General features: G+C 40.2%; 1 protein-coding gene across 1 annotated transcript in view; it reads right to left on the bottom strand.

Annotated features, from left to right (window-relative positions):
• Positions 1-15,318, bottom strand: part of LOC145656199 (homeodomain-interacting protein kinase 1-like) — a 108,484-nt gene that overhangs the window by 3,934 nt on the left and 89,232 nt on the right. Inside the window, exons 2-4 of the mRNA XM_081709565.1 lie at positions 1,851-2,202; positions 917-1,284; positions 240-363 (exon numbers count right to left, since the gene is read on the bottom strand). Coding sequence (XP_081565691.1) covers positions 240-363; positions 917-1,284; positions 1,851-2,202 — 844 coding nt within the window. The remainder of the gene's footprint in view (positions 1-239; positions 364-916; positions 1,285-1,850; positions 2,203-15,318) is intronic.

The following is a 15,318-nucleotide window of genomic DNA, read 5'->3' as shown; positions in this document are numbered from 1 at the left end:
TTTCAAAGTGCATGTCTAAAAAAACAGGCCATAGAAACTCATTTATATTAATCCTAAAAATGAGCGGGCCGACAAAGCAGCTAAAAGGTCAAACTACACACACACACACACACACACACACACACACACACACACACACACACACACACACATATCACTACAGCCACAAAACCACTACAGGTCTGCACCACTGATGCTGTACGGGCGTTAAGGCACAGCTCAAAGGACCATGTGCTTACCTGATCATATTCGGAGGCTCCGGGATACAGGGGCCAGCCCAGGAACAGCTCAGCAATGACACAGCCCAGGGACCACATATCGATGGCCTCACAGAATGGGAGACCCAGGATGAGCTCAGGCGATCTGGACCAAAAACACAGAGATCGCCATCATGAAATCAGCCTCGGCTGATAATTCCGTGGGGGGGTGTTTGTGTTCCTAGACATTACACACCCACTATTCTAGTGTAACATGGAACCAACACTACAATGCACCAACACTACAATAATGTTCTGTTTTGCATTAAGTAAATACAGAGTACCAATGCAGTTAAACACCCGTTACTCAGTATATTACACTGTTAATTAACAGTGTAGCTACAATGTAATAGCGGTTTTGTACAGACTCGCTAAATACTGATATTACCAAAGCCTGCAGTTCAGCGCATCCTAACTAATCTCAGACACCGAAGACGGTTCATTAGGTGTTTTTGCTAAATAACAGCACTCACATGACCCAATAAAAATAAACCACTTATAAATCAATCGTGCTCCAGTTAACTGTAATGCTCATCATAGGCTTTTAATGTGTAGCAGGGTTATTACAACTGTCCACAACATGCAGCTCTACTCTAAAGCACACTCGAGTGCAACAAGTGCACACTTATTTCTAACACGCCTCAGCACGTGTCCCTCACCGGTAGTATCTGGACTGCAGGTAGCTGGGGGCCTTGGAGAAGTGGCTAGCTGAGCCGAAGTCGATGACCTTGACGCGGTACGGCTGCCTGATGGGGTCCACCAGCATGATGTTGTCGGGCTTGAGGTCGGTGTGGATCAAGCCCAGGCTCTTCAGTTTCATGAGCGCTTTGGCGACCTGCTGCAGCACGGGCCGGATGCATTTCAGCAGCAGTGGGCTGAACTTGCTGCGCTTGAGGAAGTCGTAGAGGCTCTGCCCCAGCATCTCGAACACCAGGCATATGTGCTTCTTGTGCTGGAAGCACTCGTACGCGCGCACGAAGTTGAACTCGTCGGCGTTCTCCCTGCTCAGCCGGCTCAGGATGCTCACCTGAGGAGGAGCAAAGGAGGGAAGACGGAATACGCGTTAAGCCGAAGCTACGTGGTCACAGCTTCAAAGTTTGATACTGCTGACAAATAGCCTACTTATTTTCAATAGCATCAAGCACTTTGTGTACTTCCCTTCAACCATTTACTTCTACAGGATTTGGGAGATGCAATTATGGAAGTGGTCCCTTGGAAATGAACCCATGAACTTGCTTTTGGTACTCAAACAATGCAGATTAATGCTCTTTCATAACAATAACATTTTTAATGCACATCCAAACAGGTATGGCTTACACAACTGAAGCTAAATCTTCTTTTTAGAGTAAGCTTCAAGCTGTCCGTGTGTTATCCGAACTAGTTCCTACTGAACTAGTGAAAATTAGAACTAGTGTGCCAAACAAGTATTTCTGTGCTACCCTGGCTGTATACAAATTCCACAGTGTGCGTTAGCACATCTGACACCAACAGAACATATGTTGTAAAAACTGAAACAAACAATAACAGAATCAGGGCTACAGCTGATTCTAGGCCATATCAATAGCTCATTTAAAGCAGGCACAACTTTCCCACCTCGTTCTGGCCCTGTCGAGCATAGGACGGATGACTTTTCAGGATCTTGATTGCGACTACTTCACTGGTGCCCCGCTTCCAGCACTTGGCGACCTGGCCAAAGGTTCCACGGCCCAGGGACTCCAAAACCTCGTAGCTGTTGGAGACGGAGCGGAGGATCTCGTTCTGCACCAGTTGGTACTCGCAATCGCTGCCCCTGGCCACACGCTTGGACAACCCAGGGGAGGAGAGCTCCTCCAGGATCTGTACACTGTTGCTGCTGTGTGCCTCCTCTCTCTTCCTCTTGAGGCTGCCCCGCTTCTGATAGCCGTCAGCACGCCGCGAGGTCAATGCCTCGTCTCCGCCCTGCCAGCTGGAAGAGGAGGAAGACGACGACGAAGCCTCGTCCGAGGCTCCAGAGGGGGAAAAGACCATGGCAGGTAAGCCATCGATTGAATTGAACCCCGGATCCGAGGGCCAGGGTGTCCCCGCCCGAATCCGAGGGCCAGGGCTCCCGCCCCGCGCAGGATTCTCAAATTTAACCTTCTTGGAGTGGGAGATCCCACTGAAGGAATCTGAAGGGCAAGAGAATATACCATTATGGAAAGATGAAAACAGGACTACTAACCAAATGAACAAGAGAGATTGTTTGTTCTTTGAGGCTGAATGTGATGTGCCATAATAACCATCAATTAGCTAAATTAGCTAAATCACAGAGCTTTGATTTTTTTTAAAACATCTACTGCTGTTTTAGTTTTAATTTTGAATATTTCTGTCTGAAGCAGAGCAGAGCCCTGATCGATGCCATTGTTTTTTGGGCAGGCTTTAGCAAGTGATTGCTTTCTCTTTACACGCTTCTCAGAAAAGACAAGTTCTTTGTCTTGCGTTACTCAAAGGTGGTTCTGTGTGCTAAAACAACATCTTGACCTTTCAGCGATGCTGCCACACTGAAAAACAGAAGGCCAAGAAAAAAACAGCTTCTATTCTTAGACTCTCTGGCACTCTAAGTGCTTGCTGATACCTTGCTGACTGCAGTATTTCCTACACCTTTCCAACTGAGAGGCTCCTGAACTTGCAGCACCTCTGTCAATTAATCAATTGCATAACAAGAGTTCATCCGCTCTATAATTGAGGGAGATACCCCCTCTAATCATTAATGCTCATCATTACAAAGACCATTAGTGTAAGCTGATGAAAAATGTTTCAATGTATTTAAAAGGTAAAGAACAGAGTAGCAATGTAAAGATACCATTTATAATGCATTACATTTTAGTCTTTGACACAATCTCTTGCCCTGAAACAGTGTTTAGGGCGATTACAATGCTGTTTCAATATGTTTAAAAGGTAAAGAACAGAGTAGCAATGTAAAGATTCCATTTATAATGCATTACATTTTAGTCTAAAACACAAACTCTTGCCTTGAAACAGTGTTTAGGGCGATTGCAATGCTGTTTCAATGTGTTTAAAAGGTAAAGAACAAAGTAGCAATGTAAAGATACCATTTATAATGCATTACATTTTAGTCTAAAACAAAATCTCTTACCCTGAAACAGTGTTGTTGGGCGATTACAATGCTGTTTCAATGTGTTTAAAAGGTAAAGAACAGAGTAGCAATGTAAAGATACCATTTATAATGCATTACATTTTAGTCTTTAACACAATCTCTTGCCCTGAAACAGTGTTTAGGGCGATTACAATGCTGTTTCAATATGTTTAAAAGGTAAAGAACAGAGTAGCAATGTAAAGATACCATTTATAATGCTTTACATTTTAGTCTAAAACACAATCTCTTGCCGTAAAACAGTGTTTAGGGCGATTAAAATGCTGTTTCAATGTTTAAAAGGTAAAGAACAGAGTAGCAATGTAAAGATTCCATTTATAATGCATTACATTTTAGTCTAAAACACAATCTCTTGCCGTAAAACAGTGTTTAGGGCGATTAAAATGCTGTTTCAATGTTTAAAAGGTAAAGAACAGAGTAGCAATGTAAAGATTCCATTTATAATGCATTACATTTTAGTCTAAAACACAATCTCTTGCCCTGAAACAGTGTTTAGCGCGATTACAATGCTTTGAAACGCTGTTTCAATGTGTTTAAAGGTAAAGAAGAGAGTTGCAATGTAAAGATTCTACTTATCATGAATTACATTTTAGTCTAAAACACAATCTGGGTTTGTGTGTATATAAATGATGTAATCTTACTGTTGTGGAACAAATTACTTCCATTTCCATTTTTTAAGGCAAAAATATTAAATGTTGGAATTTATCATTACATATTCATATGAATATGACTTTAATTTGTATACATATTTGTTGACATTAGCTATTTTGATCAGTCATTTTTGTGTCTGGTTGTTCTAGCTCATATTTAGCACGTTGTCCTTGACCATGTCCCTCTGTCCACAGGGTGGTGGTGTTGGACCGTGTTACAGACACGCTGCTGTTTTCCTGCAAGGTGCTAGTGGTCGGATTTGTAGGTGAGAAATATAGAGTGAAGTCATGTGTATATTACCCATACTACACTTCATCACATTCTGACCATGATGGCACATGGCAACACACTTTAATAGGTAACTCTGAGGGTTTTTCTACATTCCCTGTAAGGTCTGCTGGCTTTCTTCTTCTTCTCTGGGAGAATCAGGCTGCCATCTGACAATTTCCAGCTTCAGCTGCTGCATTATTACTGGTTGCCCGTTATTGTACGTATTGTAACCTCAGAAAAGCTCAAGTGGTGACAATTGCTTCTGTGTGAGAACAAAACATCAGCATATTCAGTACACTGAAGAAATGGTTCTTTCTTTTTTAGATTCCAAAATGCTTATTGACAGTGATTGTAAAGTCACTTTGTTTGTAAATAACCATGATTTACACATTTATTCTGGACAGCAGTTCCTCTCATAATACTGAAGGCCCAGCATGTATATCTACTACTGCTGTTTTTTTAGACGGTGATTGTGGGAGCTTATTTCATCGCGCAGGGCTTATTTAGTGTACAGCATGTGTGTGGACACCCTTTTCCTATGCTTCTGTAAGCTACACACACACACACACACACACACACACACACACACACACACACACACACACACACTCTCTCTCTCTCTCTCTCTCTCTCTCTCTCTTCATTCCAGCAGTTCATAATGACATTGGGCACACACAGTCGAAAGCTTGTATGGTCTCGTCCCTTTACTTCAGGGAGAATAGAATTATAAAAAACATTATTAGCTCACATTTCACTCTCAAGCTACTACACATATGCCAATCATGAGGACTATATTGGTTTTATTTCCACTATGATGTTTCTGTCTCCTCTAGTGGAGGATCTGGAGCGTAACGACGGCACCGTGCAGAGACCATACCTCCGATTTACTCCTCCACATCAGCTGACTTTAAAAAACCATTTAAAGCTCTACACATCATGGATCACAGAATGTCTGTTATTAACGCTATACAAGAACTATACTAAGGCCATAGATCTAGACTAAGACTATAAAGTTATTTCACTTAGCTAAATAACTTTAATACATAATTTAAATCATGCAATGTGTAATAATATTTCTTGTTTTTGTTCAGGAGATGTGCAGACATTATCTGCTGTATTATTTTTGTGGCTGCCATTGTCACCTATATTCTTATTCGCTCCCTGGGTAAGAAACATTTCCAACTACACTTTCATGGGGGAAAAAAAATCATTATTATTGTGGGCTCAAGCGGAAGGTCTTTTACCCATGTATGGCTTGTGAGATATCCTTCTAACGGAGGTTCTAACACAGCGTGGCTGCTTGGAGACTCTCGTCATGTCGTGTTGCCCCAGAACTCCACTGGGATGTTTTGTGGAGCTGGAGTCAATGTGTAAGTCCCTCACATACTGGATAAGTATTTATATCTTCACAGGAATACCAAAACAGCACACCCAGTATGTAAGGAACACCGTCAGTATTCTTTCGAATGGACTTTAGTGAGTCGGACTAGGGTTACAATGGAGCTGTGCAGGTGCAAATCATGTGGAAACATGAAACATCAACAAGACAAGATGGGTTAGACTTTAGCTTTAAGATTTTCATGATTGGCACTGCACAGCAACAAGTGGAACCAATCAAATCACTTGTGTTTAATGATTGTCTCTAAACCAAGGGGTCCAAACTCAGGTCTAGGAGTGTCACAACACTGCAGAGTTTATTGGTTACCCCAGTCAAATTCACCCTCGAAGAAAGAACACTTAGCTGGGTAGTGGTGTGACTCTCCAGCACTGAATCCTGATACACATACTCAAAAAATTGAATAAAAATTGTTTATTTAATTGGCTAATATTCATGTGTCAAGCTGCATTTGTTTCCTGCATCCTCTCGTGTTTCAGTGACAAACCAAACGTCCTCTACTTTGACCTTCTGAAGTGTGCCAGAGCAACGACAGAAATGGACGCCATTCTAGAGGGTCTCCAGTGTCCAACCACTCAAGTGAGATTTCCACACAAATGTCCTGTTGACATTGTACAGAAACCAAACACGTATGTCAGTAGCCTTTTAGAAATATGCACATGAGACTCATTTATTACAAAACAGTTTAGCATGTAGTATGTGAATGCCAGTTTGTAAGTCTGGGGGCTTGGGTCTCCTTTTGCTGCTTGGTTTGGGAGCCTTTTGCTCTATCATGCAATGAACAATGTGTAAATAGTGTAGATAGAAATATAAAAAGCAACACTGTGTTTAGCTACTCAAATAAGATCTCCTTCACTCTGTGTGTTTGTGCGTTGGTTTGCAGGTCTGTGTTAAAAAATGCCCTTCAGAGTTCTGGAAGTTGCCCCCAGAGGCGTATGCCCCAAATGCCCTGCCTAAAGACTTCTTTCAGCAGCAGTATTGTGACCCTAGACTTGACCTCGCCCAAACCACATTGGTAAAACCTCACACTGCAAATAAGCAATGTAACCAGCTTCATCTCTGAGAAATAAACCCTCACCTCACTCTTGACAGAACAGAATTTGTCGTATCAAAAGTCTTTGCAATATGCAACTCTTTGTACATGTAATTCATGCATTGGCTTAGCCACTCACGCATACATAGCATTTGTGCATACATAGCATTCTGCATGTTAATGAGATTTTCACATGCATTTCCACTACAGAGTGTCCAAGACATCCTCAATCAAGAGCTTTGTCCATATTTCTACACGCCAAGTAAACCAGGTAAAGACAGCAGGATTACACAACTACCTGTTAATTTGTCCATTCTGTTTTGTAACAGTTTGACTATGCTATGTACCAAAACATAACCAAACCACCAGGAAAGTACTTATACCTGCAGTGATAAGTCAGCAGGTTTAATTGTTAGTCATATTATTTTCTGTCTCTCCCTCCACCCAGAACTAGGGAGATGTCTGCCTAGCTTTGACTGGCAGGACGTTCCTCCAGACTTCTCTCTCCCTGGATTCGCTTCCGTTAATGAAACAGTCGAGCACATAAAGGGATATATGGAGTAATCCTTCACACACACTCACACACACATTTCACTCTCAAGCTACTACACATATGCCAATCATCAGGACTATATTGTTTTTATTTCCACTGTGATGTTTCTGTCTCCTCTAGTGGAGGGTCTGGAGCGTAATGACGGCACCGTGCAGAGACCATACCACATGCCCAGGTCTCTGTGGCAAATCCTCCACAAGAGAGACAGCTTTCTCCCTTAATGAATAAACCATCCAGCATATATTTGAGTCTTTTTTCTGTTGTTGTAACTGTAAAACTGTTCTCAACAGCATTTCGACCACTGTTTTGTTCAAAAGAGATCTGACGGGGCGGCCTCTGGACTGATCCAGTTTTGACCGAACGGCAGACACACACTGGATGTTCTGGCAAACATTTACATATCTGGCTGGACCTTAACCATGTTGCTCTGTTTATTTGATACGCCTACTCTTTTCATATACCGCACTGCTTATTGTGTAGGAGTAGGCTTGCTCCTAAATGTGGAGTATATGAGAGGCTTAAGGGGAAGTTGATATATTTAATTGAGTTTTAGTTCTTTGCCAACCTCTCTCATTATGTGTGAAAGATCACATTTCATGGGATGCTACAAAATATATAGTTTTTAATTCCTGAGTGTAATAATGTCAAGATTGGCCACCCTCCTGGACTCCCTCTTTCCGTGGTTTCACGTCTTGCGCTGCAGGCCGCTCCCCCCTGCAGCGTTGGTCAAGACGGGTAGACGCTTACCTGGGATCTCGTCGTTATCAAAATAAACGTGAGCCTGCTTCTTCCGGGAACGACGAGATGCCCGTGTACAGGCAGCCACGACCAAGGCACACAGCAGGGTTTAAATACATGAACTAGAAACGAGGGACAGGTGTACGCAATCAGTGTGAGGACAAAATGAAACCGTGGAACGGAACAAAACACAAGACATGGAAAACACGGAACATGGAAGGGACTGATCGTGACAATCAGCATAGATTATTTAACACAAAGATTCAGAACTGCTGGTGCTGTGTATTTAATCATCTAATATAGACACCAGTACCTCCACTAAAGCCTGCCATAATGATATCAACATCAAATGCAAAAAAAGTAATTTTGTTTCCAATAGTAAAACCAAAAAAGAAAGCCAAACAAATAAAACGTGATGATGGACATGCGCCTCTTTAAAGGATTTTCTCAATAAATATATGTAGAATTTATGACTATAACAGAAAACAGCAAAGAGAAAAATGCAAGAATGCATATGGCGAAGGACGTATGGCAAGTATGGCAAATTCCTCCTAAATGTCTATATGGTTCCATCAATGCAATATTTGAAGCTCTATGAAATAAACAAACCAAATTGTTATCAGAACACTCCACTATATTCATGAAAAACACTTTCTCATGTACTCATGGTATAACTCATTTTTACTGTAGGAATTTGGAATAATAGGATGGCAAAATCCTGTTCATGCCTATTCTGTTCCATATATGCAATAGTTGAAGCACTATAAAATACACAATTCATATTGTTATCAAATCCTTCCAATATATTCTTGAAATACACTTTCTTGTGTATCCATACTATTACGTTCCAATGTTTTTACTTTAATTTGGAGTAAAAGGATGGCAAAATCCTCATAAACATGTATTCGTTCCACTATATAATCAGTTTTTGAAACTCTAGAAAACAAACTAGTCAAATTGTTATCAGATCCCTCCACAATATTCATGAAATCCACTTTCTCATGTACCCATGGTATGACTTTCAAGTGTTTTACTGTAGGAAGCTTGAGTAATAGGATGGCAAAATCCTCTTAAACATCTGTTCAGTTCAACATATATCACTACTCGAAGATCTATAAAATACACAATTCAAATTGTTATAAAATCACTCCACTACGTACTTGAAATAAACTTCCTCCTGTACCCATGATATGACTTTCAGTCATTTTTACTGCAGGAATTTGGAATAATGGAGTAGCAAAATTCTGTCGAATGTCTATTCAGTTCCATATATGTAATAATTGAAGCTCTATAAATAAATCAAATCAAATTGTTATCAGATCACTCCACTAAATTCTTGATATACACTATCTTATGTACCTGTGGTATGACTTTCAGTCATTTTTACAGTAGGAATTTAGAGTAATAGGATGGCAATATCCTGTGAAATGTCTATTCAGTTCACTATATATCACTACATGAAGCTGAGTGAAATGCACAAATCAAATTGTTATCAAATCACTTCATTAAATTCTTGAAATACAGTTTCTCTTGTACTCATGAATGACTTTCAGTCATTTTTACTGTAGGAATTTGGAGTAATAGGATGGCAAAAGCCTGTTAAATATCTATTTGGTTCACTACATATCACTTTTCCTTGTACCCATAATATAATGTTGAATATATTTACTGTAAAAATTTAAAGTATTGGGATGGCAAACTCATGTAAATTGCCTGTTTGGTTATATACATGCAACTTTAGAAAGTCTTTAAAATAAACAAATCAAATTGTTATCACATATCACTACTATACTCTTGAACTACTATACTATACTACTATTCTCATAGTCAGTGTAGACGTAGTTTAGGTAGGGGACGGGAGACGTTGTCACTTAGCCTCACAGGTTACATCTTGGCGATAAGCCTAAGGTTACATTATTATGTAAAGATTATTTTATTATTTGTGTAGCTTTTTTTGTACGTTAAAAGCACAGTAACCACGGACAGTTTAATCGTATAGGCCTAAATATTCGATACAGGACATGGAAAATTGAGCGCGAGCATCCCATAGCATGGAAAGCAGGTGCTCGTGACCAAGCTGCCTTTGTTGATGAGCTAAGAACGAGAACGTGCTGTGACTTCCAACATCACAATGTGTCAATAACCTGGAATGATGCGTCATAAGAATAGATTATCGAATGCAAGATTATTTTTTACTGAAACATTACACATTGCGGACTCTGTGTGATGGCGCTTATCGAAAGTGCAAGGGAGTGTACTGTAGTCAGCATGCCAGATTATTGCGGTGAGTTTTGTTGTTGTTGTTTTTTCCAGATATAGCCATATGCCAAAGATTTTATGAGAACCCATACGTCAAATACAATGGTTAAAAAAGAAAAAAAATGTACAAAACTAGCTTGTACATTTCATGTTAAAATAATAAATGTTCTTACGTACTTGGTAGGTCTACCTTATATTAAAAACATTTATATAGTGTACGATCTGTAACTGTGTATCAGATCGAAAGCGTATGTGTGCAGAAGGTGTCATAAAAAAAAAAGAAACGTGTTGTAACGGCCCTAGTGTCGCTGGACAAGGAGCAGGACGGACAGACGTGTATTAACACACGATAAAGACACCGGCGCTCATATGCAACATAAACAGTGAACATAAAACACGAATACAGATAACGAACTATGTGAACACGAACATGGGCATTGACCGACTAAGATGCACACTCCCACAGCGGTTTAAACACACAGACGTTACAAGACTAAACCATGTGCAGTTGCGCGTTAATTACACAGGCGTGGTTACAAACAAGACTATGAACTCCCACTGCACGCGGCGGGCCGTACCACATGGCTAGTGTGAAGGGGAGCGTTCCTTGACAACTGTATATAAAATGTGTTAGACAAAATATAGCGTACCGGTCAAAGGTTCAGACACGCGTGACTGAATATATGTTTTTCATAGGTTTAAATTCATTCTAATGTAATGGTATATACTTAGAATTTATAGAATATATATATTCTTCATTTCTATCTTCTCAGGGGAACCTCCTCCGTATGAGCCCATTTTCAGGCGACCAGTTAACAAGAGGCGAGTCCGGCAATCTCTCAGTGCTTCTCCGATTTACTCCTCCACATCAGCTGACTTTAAAAAACCATTTAAAGCTCTACACATCATGGATCACAGAATGTCTGTTATTAACGCTATACAAGAACTATACTAAGGCCATAGATCTAGACTAAGACTATAAAGTTATTTCACTTAGCTAAATAACTTTAATACATAATTTAAATCATGCAATGTGTAATAATATTTCTTGTTTTTGTTCAGGAGATGTGCAGACATTATCTGCTGTATTATTTTTGTGGCTGCCATTGTCACCTATATTCTTATTCGCTCCCTGGGTAAGAAACATTTCCAACTACACTTTCATGGGGGAAAAAAAATCATTATTATTGTGGGCTCAAGCGGAAGGTCTTTTACCCATGTATGGCTTGTGAGATATCCTTCTAACGGAGGTTCTAACACAGCGTGGCTGCTTGGAGACTCTCGTCATGTCGTGTTGCCCCAGAACTCCACTGGGATGTTTTGTGGAGCTGGAGTCAATGTGTAAGTCCCTCACATACTGGATAAGTATTTATATCTTCACAGGAATACCAAAACAGCACACCCAGTATGTAAGGAACACCGTCAGTATTCTTTCGAATGGACTTTAGTGAGTCGGACTAGGGTTACAATGGAGCTGTGCAGGTGCAAATCATGTGGAAACATGAAACATCAACAAGACAAGATGGGTTAGACTTTAGCTTTAAGATTTTCATGATTGGCACTGCACAGCAACAAGTGGAACCAATCAAATCACTTGTGTTTAATGATTGTCTCTAAACCAAGGGGTCCAAACTCAGGTCTAGGAGTGTCACAACACTGCAGAGTTTATTGGTTACCCCAGTCCAATTCACCCTCGAAGAAAGAACACTTAGCTGGGTAGTGGTGTGACTCTCCAGCACTGAATCCTGATACACATACTCAAAAAATTGAATAAAAATTGTTTATTTAATTGGCTAATATTCATGTGTCAAGCTGCATTTGTTTCCTGCATCCTCTCGTGTTTCAGTGACAAACCAAACGTCCTCTACTTTGACCTTCTGAAGTGTGCCAGAGCAACGACAGAAATGGACGCCATTCTAGAGGGTCTCCAGTGTCCAACCACTCAAGTGATTTTTCCACACAAATGTCCTGTTGACATTGTACAGAAACCAAACACGTATGTCAGTAGCCTTTTAGAAATATGCACATGAGACTCATTTATTACAAAACAGTTTAGCATGTAGTATGTGAATGCCAGTTTGTAAGTCTGGGGGCTTGGGTCTCCTTTTGCTGCTTGGTTTGGAAGCCTTTTGCTCTATCATGCAATGAACAATGTGTAAATAGTGTAGATAGAAATATAAAAAGCAACACTGTGTTTAGCTACTCAAATAAGATCTCCTTCACTCTGTGTGTTTGTGCGTTGGTTTGCAGGTCTGTGTTAAAAAATGCCCTTCAGAGTTCTGGAAGTTGCCCCCAGAGGCGTATGCCCCAAATGCCCTGCCTAAAGACTTCTTTCAGCAGCAGTATTGTGACCCTAGACTTGACCTCGCCCAAACCACATTGGTAAAACCTCACACTGCAAATAAGCAATGTAACCAGCTTCATCTCTGAGAAATAAACCCTCACCTCACTCTTGACAGAACAGAATTTGTCGTATCAAAAGTCTTTGCAATATGCAACTCTTTGTACATGTAATTCATGCATTGGCTTAGCCACTCACGCATACATAGCATTTGTGCATACATAGCATTCTGCATGTTAATGAGATTTTCACATGCATTTCCACTACAGAGTGTCCAAGACATCCTCAATCAAGAGCTTTGTCCATATTTCTACACGCCAAGTAAACCAGGTAAAGACAGCAGGATTACACAACTACCTGTTAATTTGTCCATTCTGTTTTGTAACAGTTTGACTATGCTATGTACCAAAACATAACCAAACCACCAGGAAAGTACTTATACCTGCAGTGATAAGTCAGCAGGTTTAATTGTTAGTCATATTATTTTCTGTCTCTCCCTCCACCCAGAACTAGGGAGATGTCTGCCTAGCTTTGACTGGCAGGACGTTCCTCCAGACTTCTCTCTCCCTGGATTCGCTTCCGTTAATGAAACAGTCGAGCACATAAAGGGATATATGGAGTAATCCTTCACACACACTCACACACACATTTCACTCTCAAGCTACTACACATATGCCAATCATCAGGACTATATTGTTTTTATTTCCACTGTGATGTTTCTGTCTCCTCTAGTGGAGGGTCTGGAGCGTAATGACGGCACCGTGCAGAGACCATACCACATGCCCAGGTCTCTGTGGCAAATCCTCCACAAGAGAGACAGCTTTCTCCCTTAATGAATAAACCATCCAGCATATATTTGAGTCTTTTTTCTGTTGTTGTAACTGTAAAACTGTTCTCAACAGCATTTCGACCACTGTTTTGTTCAAAAGAGATCTGACGGGGCGGCCTCTGGACTGATCCAGTTTTGACCGAACGGCAGACACACACTGGATGTTCTGGCAAACATTTACATATCTGGCTGGACCTTAACCATGTTGCTCTGTTTATTTGATACGCCTACTCTTTTCATATACCGCACTGCTTATTGTGTAGGAGTAGGCTTGCTCCTAAATGTGGAGTATATGAGAGGCTTAAGGGGAAGTTGATATATTTAATTGAGTTTTAGTTCTTTGCCAACCTCTCTCATTATGTGTGAAAGATCACATTTCATGGGATGCTACAAAATATATAGTTTTTAATTCCTGAGTGTAATAATGTCAAGATTGGCCACCCTCCTGGACTCCCTCTTTCCGTGGTTTCACGTCTTGCGCTGCAGGCCGCTCCCCCCTGCAGCGTTGGTCAAGACGGGTAGACGCTTACCTGGGATCTCGTCGTTATCAAAATAAACGTGAGCCTGCTTCTTCCGGGAACGACGAGATGCCCGTGTACAGGCAGCCACGACCAAGGCACACAGCAGGGTTTAAATACATGAACTAGAAACGAGGGACAGGTGTACGCAATCAGTGTGAGGACAAAATGAAACCGTGGAACGGAACAAAACACAAGACATGGAAAACACGGAACATGGAAGGGACTGATCGTGACAATCAGCATAGATTATTTAACACAAAGATTCAGAACTGCTGGTGCTGTGTATTTAATCATCTAATATAGACACCAGTACCTCCACTAAAGCCTGCCATAATGATATCAACATCAAATGCAAAAAAAGTAATTTTGTTTCCAATAGTAAAACCAAAAAAAAAAGCCAAACAAATAAAACGTGATGATGGACATGCGCCTCTTTAAAGGATTTTCTCAATAAATATATGTAGAATTTATGACTATAACAGAAAACAGCAAAGAGAAAAATGCAAGAATGCATATGGCGAAGGACGTATGGCAAGTATGGCAAATTCCTCCTAAATGTCTATATGGTTCCATCAATGCAATATTTGAAGCTCTATGAAATAAACAAACCAAATTGTTATCAGAACACTCCACTATATTCATGAAAAACACTTTCTCATGTACTCATGGTATAACTCATTTTTACTGTAGGAATTTGGAATAATAGGATGGCAAAATCCTGTTCATGCCTATTCTGTTCCATATATGCAATAGTTGAAGCACTATAAAATACACAATTCATATTGTTATCAAATCCTTCCAATATATTCTTGAAATACACTTTCTTGTGTATCCATACTATTACGTTCCAATGTTTTTACTTTAATTTGGAGTAAAAGGATGGCAAAATCCTCATAAACATGTATTCGTTCCACTATATAATCAGTTTTTGAAACTCTAGAAAACAAACTAGTCAAATTGTTATCAGATCCCTCCACAATATTCATGAAATCCACTTTCTCATGTACCCATGGTATGACTTTCAAGTGTTTTACTGTAGGAAGCTTGAGTAATAGGATGGCAAAATCCTCTTAAACATCTGTTCAGTTCAACATATATCACTACTCGAAGATCTATAAAATACACAATTCAAATTGTTATAAAATCACTCCACTACGTACTTGAAATAAACTTCCTCCTGTACCCATGATATGACTTTCAGTCATTTTTACTGCAGGAATTTGGAATAATGGAGTAGCAAAATTCTGTCGAATGTCTATTCAGTTCCATATATGTAATAATTGAAGCTCTATAAATAAATCAAATCAAATTGTTATCAGATCACTCCACTAAATTCT

The sequence above is a fragment of the Electrophorus electricus genome, unplaced genomic scaffold (genome assembly GCF_041902795.1).
Source record: "Electrophorus electricus isolate QZ-2024a unplaced genomic scaffold, ASM4190279v1 Scaffold58, whole genome shotgun sequence".
Lineage (NCBI taxonomy): Eukaryota > Metazoa > Chordata > Actinopteri > Gymnotiformes > Gymnotidae > Electrophorus > Electrophorus electricus.
This window is presented reverse-complemented; position numbering and strand designations above follow the sequence as displayed.